We start from the raw sequence: 11,426 nt of genomic DNA, 5'->3' as shown, positions 1-11,426 counted from the left end.
TATTTTTATTTTATGTGTATGAGTGTATTGTCTGCATGTATGTGAGTGCACCTATGTCGTGCAATGCCATGGAGGTCAGAAGAGGCCTTCAGATTCCCCTGGAACTGGAGTTAAGGACGGTTTGTAGCTGCCATGTGGGTACTGGGAATCAAACCTGGGGCCTCTGCAAGAGCAGTCAGTACTCTTAACTGCTGAGCTCTCTCTCCAGCCCCACCCCCTAAAAATTTTAAATACTCTGTTCCCACTCCTTCAGAAAGCTTTTTTCTTCATGTTTTTTTTTATTTTTATTTTATGTGTATGAGTGTATTGCCTGCATGTATGTGTGTACACCCATGTTGCACAATGTCCACAGAGGTCAGAAGAGAGTGTGGGATCCCCTGGAGCTACAGACAGTTCTTAGCCACCACGTGGGTGCTGGGAATCGAACCCAGATCCTCTGCAAGAGCAGTCAGTGCTCTTAACCACTAAGCCATCTCTCCAGCCCCTCAGAAAGCTTTTTTGAATGTATGTTTACTTTGCTTGTCACATTAATTATGTGCCAGTGTATGCATGTGTGCTTCACACATGTGAATAGTATATTTTCATCTGTCATCTTGATGTAGAGTGTTTGATATTTAGCTGAAGAAGCTTTACATAGCTGTTTCCTTTAGAAAATATTTTCTCATTTTATTTTTTCAGATTAAAGTTAAGAGCAGTGTTAACAATATGTTGATTATTTTTAAACAGGTATCGATTAAGGAACAAAAAGATCAGTGCGACTGTAAGAACATTTCCTCTTCTAAATAAAGTTGGTGTAAACAACACTGTCACAACCACAGCCGGAAATGTCATTTCTGTCATAGGAAGTACTGAGACAAGTGGGAAAATTGTTCCAAGTACAAATGGAATTTCAAACACCGAAAGCAGTGTTTCCCAGCTAATCCCACGTAGCACTGACAGTTCAATAAGGACTCTGGAGACTGTGAAGAAAGTCGGGAAAGTTGGCAGTAATGGTCAGAATGCTGCTGGGCCCTCTGCAGAGTCTGTAGCGGAAAAGTAGGTATTGGGTGAAAAGAATTGAGTTCTTCATCTCTTTTAGAAACAGCCTCATTTTTTTTTCATCTGAAGGAACAACAGTTCATTGAAATTTTTTTGCACAATTATTCATGTAGTAGGAAAAAATACTAAGTACAAAGAAAATTTGAGTTCTGATACTGGTTATGGTACTAATTAGCTCTGCAGACTTCAAAAATCACTTCTACTCTTGAGTTTTGTTTCCCCAACTATACATTAAAGAGGTTGGACCAAAATTAGGGTTTGCCTTATTTTCTTGAATTTCAGTAGGTTTCCCTAGAGGTGCCAGAAAGGAACTTATGTAAAGACCTCAGCAGGTGAGCAGCTCTAGCCCTCAACCCTACTTCTGCTTTGTACTTTGTGATGGTATTTAAGAGGGGACTCTTTTGAACCAAATTCTTTGACTTCCAATTATGGATCACTTTCCACTTTTCCCTACTTTTGGATCTTTTTAAAAAATATTTTATTGCCGGGCATGGTGGTGCACGCCTGTAGTCCCAGCACTTGGGAGGCAGAGGCAGGCGGATCTCTGTGAGTTCAAGGCCAGCCTGGTCTACATAGTGAGTTCCAGGACAGCTGGGCTACAGGGAGACCCTGCTTCAAAAAGATCCAAAAAAAAAAAAAATTATTGTCTTTATTTTTATATGTGTGAGTATATTGCCTGCATATATATATATATGTGTGTGTGTGTGTGTGTGTGTGTAAGTGTAAGTGTACTTGTATCATGCAGTGCTGCAGAGGTCAGAGGAGGGCATTGGGTTCCCTTGGAACTGGAGTTATGGATGGTTGTTAACCACTGTGTTGTTGCTGGGACTTGAACCTGGGTCCTCTGCAAGAACAAGTGCTCTTAACTGCTGAGCCATCTCTCCGGCCCCATTATTGGGTCTTAAGCCAGTTATTATAGCTGTCTTCCTTGGGTTATATAGTTATAAACATTATAATACCTGCTGGGCATGGTGGCACAAATCTTTATTTCCAGCACTTGGGAGGCAAAGGCAAGTGGATCTCTGTGAGGTGGAGGCCAGTCTCGTTTACATACAAGTTCCAGGCTAGCTGGGGTTACAGGGAGACACTGTCTCAAAAAAAAAAAAAAAAAAAAATTAACACCTACTTCATGGATTGGGTGTGTTCAGTAGATAAGTGCGTCATGTACTCATATTGATTGTGAAAAATAGTCACTACTGCAGTGTACTTTGAATAGTGCTTGCCACTTAGTAAGCACTCAGTAATATTTGCTTTATTTTTACCATCGCTGTTGTTGTTGGGTGATAATACAAGATTTCATTTGGCAAAGGGTTTTATTACCTTATGAAAAAGAGTTAAAACTTTCAGGTAATTGTGAGTTACTTCCAGTTCTAAAATCTTGTACCTTAGTGTTCTTTTGAGGTTTAAAAATCCAAATTAAAGCATTTTCTGATTTCATTCCACTTAAGTAAGTTTGCCAGTACCTACTAAATGCCTACTGTCAAAAAAATAGCATCATGCTTGATGACACAGTAAACTGCTAATGACTTCCTATAATAGAGAATACAAGTTCACTTTAAAATTCTCTGGTGTGTAGTTTGGCATGTAATGGGGAAAATTCTTCATTAAAGAGATCTTAATCTTCTCTGGAAGATATTTGGGAAAAAATTGTCTACTTCACAAGTGTTATTTGTGTACCCATTCTAAGCTTTTCTGTTGGTACTATTTGGAATACATAAAATATAAGCTACTTCTGCCTTTAAAGGATTTGTGATTCTATGATGTGGATGCAGCATTTACACAAATGGAGCACACTAGAGTTGAAGAATAGGAACATTTTGGTTGCTAGGGAAAATATGGGAGTTTAAAAAAAGTTTGGGATTTTTTTTTTTTTAATGTGTATGAGTATCTTGCTTGAGGTATGTAAGTGCACCACGATTTAAAGTTTGGACTAGAGATGTAGCTCAGTGGTAGAGTTCTTGCCCGCATGCACGAGGGCCTGTGTTTGATCTCTAGCATCATATATATAATTAAATACCTGGGGTTTAGCAGGGCATGGTGGCACATGCCTTTAATCCCAGCACTCAGGAGGCAGAGGCAGTTGGATCTCTGTGAGTTCAAGGCCAGCCTGGTCTACATAGTGAGTTCCAGGACAGCTGGGGCTACGGGGAGACCCTGTCTCAAAAACACCAAAACAACCCCCCCCCAAAATGGGGCTTATCTTACTGACTGTTATAAAATATGATTACCTAAGTAGATTGATACCAGGCTATGGAAACCATATATATGTAGAAAATGAGTGTTGAAGGTTTTGGCAAGGTGATGTTATAAAACAATTATATTCGTAAAATGAATTCAGTTATTCAGCCATTAACATAACCAAAACAAGCAAACAAAAAAGCACCAGCAAAGTACTCTTACATGCCACAATATGGATAAACCTTAGAAACATGCTACATCAGGCCTTGTGGTGCAGGTCTGTAATCTTGTTTAGTTCAGAGGTCGAGTTAAGAGGATCTAAAGATCAAGGTTTGCCTGGCCTGCAGAGTGAGTTTCCAGGCCAGATGGGATAACTTAGTAAGATCTTGTCTCAAAGAAAATAAAAAATAGGAAAGGAATTAAAAAGTAAGCTGTGTTTATATAGTTCAGCCATGATGTTTCTAACATGCACAAGGCCCTAGTTCCAATTCCAGTTCTGAGAGAAGAGAAAACATGCCAACTGAAAGAAGCCAGATGCAAAAAGTCATGTGCAATTCCATTTAATGTAAATGTCCAAAATGGGCAAATCCATAGTGACAGAAAGGAGTACAGTAGTGGTTGCTGTGGGCTAAGGATGGTGTGGGAATGGGGAGTGGATGCTAATGGCATGGTTTTCTCATGAGGATGATGAAAATATTTCAGAATTAGATAGTGATGATTATTAGAAAAACTTATGAGTAGGCATGTGCTCTACCACTAAGCTCTAGCCCTAGGTCCTGTATCTCAATTAAAAGAAAAGAAAAAGAAAAATGGATAGGGCTGGTAACATGACTCAGTGGGTAAGGCTGTTTACTACCAAGCCTGACAGCCTGAGTTCAGTCCCCTGAACCTACATGTGGAAGAAGAGAACTAACTGCTGAAAGTTGCCCTCTTACCTACACATGCACTCTTTGGGAGGGACCATGGGCTCTTTGCCCACACATAAAAACACACACTAAGCAAACAAAAAAAAATTTGTAAGATCTAATAAGATAGATTGATAGGTAAAGCCTAGCCTAAAACAGCTGCCAATCTAAAAACCCGAGTTTTATCCCTGAAACCCAATGGTAGGAGAGAACTTAATCCTTCAGGTTGTCTTCTGACCTCTACTGGTGCACTATAGTACACTGAGGCACATACACTAACCCATGATGGCACCTGCATAACTGCCCCCCCAAATTATTAAATAAAATGTAATAAATGGTTTTTAAATCTTAAAGTTTTTAATGGGCCTAGTAAGAAAACTTACAATAAACTAGATAAATTAGTCACTTATTCATTAAAATATATGGATCACTTAATGTATGCCAAACATGAGGCCAACTGATGTCCTTAATGAAAATAAAGTGGATACACTCCCTGCCTCTGCAGGTCTTCTAGTGTAGTTTGGAGGCAGATATGTAAATAGATTCTATATGATATAGTCTGAAAAAATTTGTATTACTGGAAAACTGGAAAATACATAATCAATTCTTTGTAGGAGGTATTGTGAAAGACTTTCAGAGGAGAAGTTGTGACACCTGAGTTGGTTCCAAGGGTTAGATAATAAAGCAGGAGAATCCTTATGAAGAGAGAAAGCAACACAGGAAAAAACATGGAGCCATGAGGGGAATTGATTGGGAGGAGAATGTAGAATCCCAGAAGTCGTCTAGGATGAAGCCATTCATCTAGTTCCCTGAATAGGACGTAACTGGAGAGCTGCTTTGTCCTTAAATCTAAATGTTTAGGATGGCTTACATGAGGCTATGAAGATACTTACCTTGTCATGGATTGTGATACCTGCTTCTGGATAAATCTTATGAATTTGCCATTGCAAAGTACTGATCCACATTGATTATATGTAATATTTTTGGCATGAAAGGACCAGATAATATTTATGAAACATTTAGCACAGTGTCTGTTATGTATTCAATAATTAACGCTATAAACATTAGTTATATGGAAATCTTACTTTCTCATTGAAAATTGTTTTGTGTTAAGCAAAATTCTTTATTGGCTCTTACCCAGCAGATCTTTACTAAATATTGTGTGCCAGAAGGTATTTTATTTGTCTAACAAGTGTTCACTGAATGCCTTGCTCCAAACTAGTAACTGTTTTCTTGATGACACATAAGAGTTAACAAAATAGACAAAAATGGGCATTTCTTATATTTTGCACTTTTATCTAATTAGTAGGGCAATTTTTCCCCCACTATGTTTATCTTCTTTGTATGAAATACTACTGCTAGACTCTATTGATTATCTTGTAAATATTTGGAACAGGACTTATATTTCTTTTTTTTAATGTATATTATTAATTGAATTTTTGTGCATTTCATACAGTACATCCTGATCATATTTAGGCTCCCTCTCCTATCTGCCCACGCCATAGCCTACCCACAGAATTTCATGCATTCTGTCAGATGTGTTAAGGACTATCAAATCAAGTTTGTATAGCCAAATGTCCCTTGGTGTGAGTCATCCACTGGAGCCTGGTCAGCCTATCTAGTGTCACTCCCTTAATCAGTTCTCCCTTACCAAGCAGTAACGAGTTACCAATAGTTCCTCAGCTAAGGTTGCGGCTCCATGCCCGTTTCCCCAGTTCTCTGCTGCGTTTTTTGTCTGAGTTTGCGTGGATCTTGTGCATGCTGTCACCATTGCTGTAAGTTCATATGAGCAAGTTCGCAGAAGCCTGGAAGACTTTCCTTACAGTCATGTACTACCCTGACTCTTAAATATCTTTCCTTCCCCTCTTCCACAATGGTCCCTGAGTTCTGGGTGGGTAAGGTTTAATATAGGAGTCCAATCCAAGGACACACACACTGCAATCTCTTATTCTCTACACTCCAGCCAGTTGTGGCCTTCTATGTTCACCACCCTCTGTTTCATGAGGATGCTTAGCTAGTGATCATTGAGAGGTACATTAGTGTTCTGTCTACCTCCTGATCCACTGTGTCCCATGAGCTTTAGGTGTAGAGATTCCATTGTACATGTGTCACTTACGACCAGTCATATCACAGACACTTATTCTCTGTGCGACCAAATTGTGGGACTCTGTAATAGTTTCCATCTGTTGAAAAAAGAAGCTTCTTGTATGGGTATACTGGTATACTTGTCTGTAAATATAGGGATCTATATTTAGCAGACAGTAAGAAATTAACCATTATTTCTTGATTTTCCAGTAGGAAAAATCTTTGTTTAAGGAATGGGTCAGGGCTGGAGGGATAGTGCAGCCATTAAAGGGTAAGGCAGACAACCAAAGTGTTAAAGAATGGGTCACATCGGTCTGGAAAGATGTCTCAGAGGTTGAGTGCTTTCTGCTGTTCAACAGGACCCAAGTTCAGTCCCCAGCCCCCATGTCAGGTACCTCACAACCACCTGTAATTCCAAATCCAGGAGATCCAACATCCTCTTTTGCCTCTGAGAGCACCCTCATACACATGTAGCATTCACTTACACATGCACACACACACATAAAAATAATAAAAATAGGGCCAGGCATGGTGGCACATGCCTTTAATCCCAGCACTTGGGAGGCAGAGGCAGGAGGATCTCTGTGAGTTTGGGGCCAGCCTGGTCTCCATAGCGAATCCAGGCCACCAATAATAATAATAATAATAATAATAATAATAAATCTTAAAGAATGGGTTAAATGCCAGATACCTTAGTACCTGGGATGTATTTTCATTTTCTGTTAACCCCACCAGAAAAAGAGATCTGTTACCATGTGGTCATGTGAATCACAGTATGAGGTGGCTTTAATTCCTTGCCAAGTACATTTGCCGCTGTGGAAATAACTCACCTGTTTTCTGTTAGTGATTTTGCCATATAATTTTATGAAAAATTTCTACCAAGGAAGGGTTAACATAGTGATTTATCCTTTGTTCTTTGTTAAATTTTCTCTCCAGTAAAATTGGCTCTCCACCCAAGACTCCTGTAAGTAACGTAGCTGCTACCTCCACTGGGCCCTCTAATTTTGGAACAGAGCTGAGTTCTGTGCCTCCAAAATCCAGCCCATTTCTAACTAGAGTTCCAGTCTATCCTCAGCATTCTGAAAACATTCAATATTTTCAAGATCCAAGGACTCAGATACCCTTTGAAGTTCCACAATATCCCCAAACAGGTAAGTACTTTTGGTCAACTGAGAAACTAATATATACATTTGTCAGCCTAAATAAATGAGCATATCATTTGTATGTATTCAGACTATCTACCTTAACAAATTAATCCCTTGGACTGTATGACCTGTAAGTTTTCTTCCTACTGTAAAAATCTGATTCTAGTCAGGTGTGATGGTGAATGCTTATAATCCTAATACCATTTTTTTTCTTCAAAAGCATAATGCACTGTTCCTGTACCTAGGAGCACTCAGTAATAGGTAATGCAAAGCGTCATATCATCCTAACAAAAGAACAAAAAACTAACAAAGTGGCAAGACAAAGGAAAAGAACTTTGAGTTTCTAGGGTGGCAAATTGTGCAAAGCTAAATAAATGGAGATACTAGAAAATAAGGAGTAATCAGTAATGTTTGTTGTGTGATCCCTATGATGCCTTCTTCAGAGGGATAAGAATCCCAAATTGTCCCTGATAGCTAGCTTTTCCTGGTAAGCAGAAGGAAGGGAACGCATCTACGAACACCATGCCCTGTATTGAGGCTAATAGGAAAGGGGCACACATCTTTTCTTGTTTCTGCTACTTTTTACTTGTCTTCAGCTTACAATAATGCTTACACTAATTGGTATATTGTGACATATTCTTTGTCTTTTTAGTGTCCCCTTAACTACATTTTGTTTCGTTTCTATTAACCGACACTTAAAAACATAAAAGTATGCATATTAATGGGATGTAACATACTGATATTTGTGTATGTTATATAATGTTTATATTAGGTTAAGTATGTTTATTCAAATGTTAATTCTTTCTCTCTGGTTAAAAGATTTGAAGTCCTTCCTCCTACTTTTTGAAATATACATAGTACTTAAAATTGTGCAGTTGCATACCAGACCATCGATCTACCTTCTATCTAATTGTGACTTAGTACCCTTTGATCAACTTCTTCGTCTTTCCCTCCTCTTTCTCTCCCTAGCCTCTGATAATCAAATTACTCTCAACATCTATGGTACTTTTTAAAAAATATATTTTTTATTGACTTTTTGTGTGTTTCATACACAGCATTTTAGCCTTCTTTATACCTCCTTCCCCATCAGGACCCTCCCATAGGTCCCCCCGACACTGGATTTCAGTAACATTTATGTTAAGGCCTATGGAATCAAGTTAGTGTCCCCTGACGTCCTTCAGGTGCAGTTTCATCCACTTAGGTCTAGTCAGCCTATCTAGAGTCACTTCCTTAAAGAAAATCAGCTCAAGGCCAGGCATTGGTGGTGCATGCCTATAATCCCAGCACTTGGGAGGCTGAGGCAGGCAGATTTCTGTGAGTTCGAGGCCAGGCTGGTCTACATATAGTTCCAGGCCAGCTGGATGCTATAGGGAGATCCTGTCTCCAAAAGACAAAAAAGAAAAAAAAAATGATCAGCTCCTCCTCACCTGTCCTATAGTACTTTGGCCAAGATTTTGGCCTGTTGCCCATTTCTGCCATCTGTGCTAGGTTTTTGTCTGCTTGAGTTTACATGGGTCTTGTGCCTGCTGTCACCATTACTGTAAGTTCATATGAACAAGGTCCCAGGAGTCTGTAAGACTCATTATTTCCATATGGTCATGCACCTCCTCCCCTGGTTCTTACAGTCTTTCTGCTCCTTCTTCTGAAATGGTCCCTGACCCCTAGGTTCATTGTCCTCTGTTGCATGAGGGAGCTTCATTGATGAGAGTTGAGAGATGCATTAGTATTCTCCCTATCCCTTGTTCTACTATGTTCCACACGTCTTAAGTGTAGAGGTTCCGTTATAGTTGTGTCACTTAGGATTGGGATTTCATAGACACTTAATCTGTGTGACCAGTTGTGGAACTCTGTAATAGTTTTGTTGCAAAAAGCTTCTTTGATGAGTGGTGACTGCATACTTGTCTGTAAAGGATCCATATTTAGCACATAGTATGAAATTACATTTGTCTAGGGATGTGACAGCCTTGGGGTTTTCTGTAAGAGCTATGACCTCTTCAGCCATTTGTATTTGGCTATGTTTGCAATACCACACATGAGTTCCCTCACATAAGTGGGCTTTAAGTCCAATTAGGTAGCTATTGATTACCTCCAAGATCTACTACTGCACCAAATATGGGTTTTTTTGGCTGAGCGGGGTTGTTTTGGTTTTTTTGTTTTGTTTTGTTTTGGTCTTTTTGAGACAGGATCTCCATGTAGCCCCAGGCTGGCCTGGAACTCAAAGAGATCCTCCTGCCTCTGCTTCCAGAGTGCTGGGATTAAAGGCATGTGCCACCACTCCTGGCCTTGCACCAATATAGTTTGATGTGCTGGTCATTGTTGTGGTTATTAGGCCTTAAAACGGGATGGGGCTGGAGAGATGGCTCAGTGATTAAGAGCGCTGACTGCTCTTGCAGAGGAGCCGGGTTCAGTTCCCAGCACCCACATGGCAACTAACAGTCATCCATAACTCCAGTTTCAGGGGAATCCGACACCTTCTGTCCTCCGCGGGCATTGCATGACATGGATGCATTTACACACATGCAAGCAATACACTCATTCACATAAAATTAAAATGTATTAAATAATAAAATATTTTTTTTAAAACTGGGGTTGAACCTTAGTAGCTTACATAGTGTTCTCCAAAACTTATATAAGAGCTAACTTCAGGGGAGGTGGCTTCCTGGTCAGTTCCAGCTCCATCACTCCAAGTCCTGTGTCTGAAGTATGTCCTGTCTTCAGCAGTAGTGTCTTACTTTCAAGTTCTGGGAGGTAATCAAGGGCTGTAGCAATAGCCTGTGTAATTTTGGGAGTCTCTTGTATAATCCTGACCAACAACTCAAAGGGAGTCTCTCCTGTCTGGCACTGTTCCTTGTTATGTAGCCTTCAGCTATACACATGGACTCCTGTAGAGATACTGTATGTGTAATTTTTCAATAGGTTTTTGGACTAATACGATTCCTTCTACTTTTTTTTTTTTATAACAGCTAGGCATTATTTACCTCTCCTCTCACTCCCTTGTTAATCCTCCCACTTTACTCATTTCTCCCTTGATAATACCTGTCTCCTAGGGTCTCCCCCCCTTCTTCCCCTTTACCCCCATAGCTCCTTGTATAGCCTTCCCTCTCCTAACTCCTAACTCACTTTTTTAAATATGTGTGAAATCATGTGGAACTTATTTTTCTGTGGCTGGCTTATTTCATTGAATATACTCAGTCACTTTCAGTTTTATCCATACTGTGAGAAATAGGATTTCATCCTTTTTATGGATGAATTGTATTTCATATACGTGATACTTTATTCTTCACTTGATAGTCATATATATTGTTTCCATTTCTTGGCCATTTTGTATAGTGCTGCAATAAGAACTCACATCTTTACCTATAGTGTTTTCTACTTCACTCTTCTGAGAAACCTCTGTATTCCATAGTGACTGCTAGTTTACATTCCTACCAGTAGTATACAGGAATTTCTTTATCTTTGTTCTTTTTCTTTTTCTCTCTCTCTCTCTCTCTCTCTCTCTCTCTCTCTCTCTCTCTGCCACGGCACATGTATGACAGTCATAGGACTACTTGAGAGAGTTGGTTTTCTTCTTTCACCATGTGGGTCCCAGGATTGCACTCCGATCTCTGGCCTGAATGGCTATGTTCATACCCTCTGAACCATCTCATGGGCCTGGTCTTTTTTTGTTTTTTTGTTTTGTTTTTGTTTTTGTTTTTGTTTTGTTTTGTTGAAGCAGGGTCTCTCTGTAGCCCCAGCTGTCCTCAACTCACTATGTAGACCAGGCTGACCTTGAACTCACAGAGATCTGCCTGCCTCCCAAGTGCTGGGACTACAGGCATACGCCACCACACCCGGCTGGGCCTGGTCTTTTTTATAATAGCCATTCTAACTAGAGTGATAATGACATTTTCCTTTTTAAATTTGTATACTCTAGAATATTACTAATGTTGAACATTTTATATTATACCTGTTGGCCATATGTATGTATTTTAGCAAATGTTTATTTAGATCTATTGCTTATATTTTTAATTAGATTGCTCTGTTGCTATTGATTTTTTTTTTTTTTTTTTTTTTTTTTTTTTTTGAAAAGGGTTCT

The 11,426-nt window shown here is 39.4% G+C and overlaps 1 protein-coding gene across 1 annotated transcript in view; it reads left to right on the top strand.

Annotated features, from left to right (window-relative positions):
- Positions 1 to 11,426, top strand: part of Rc3h2 (ring finger and CCCH-type domains 2) — a gene marked incomplete in the record, with an annotated part of 69,609 nt that overhangs the window by 44,335 nt on the left and 13,848 nt on the right. The window contains 2 exon segments of the mRNA XM_017796127.2: positions 727 to 1,035; positions 7,143 to 7,357. Of these exon segments, the coding sequence (XP_017651616.1) occupies positions 727 to 1,035; positions 7,143 to 7,357 (524 nt within the window).

This window comes from Nannospalax galili, unplaced genomic scaffold, assembly GCF_000622305.1.
Source record: "Nannospalax galili isolate Female #2095 unplaced genomic scaffold, S.galili_v1.0 scaffold290, whole genome shotgun sequence".
NCBI classification, from domain to species: Eukaryota; Metazoa; Chordata; class Mammalia; order Rodentia; family Spalacidae; genus Nannospalax; species Nannospalax galili.
The sequence above is the reverse complement of the archived record's forward strand: the minus strand, read 5'-3'. Positions and strand labels throughout refer to the sequence as shown.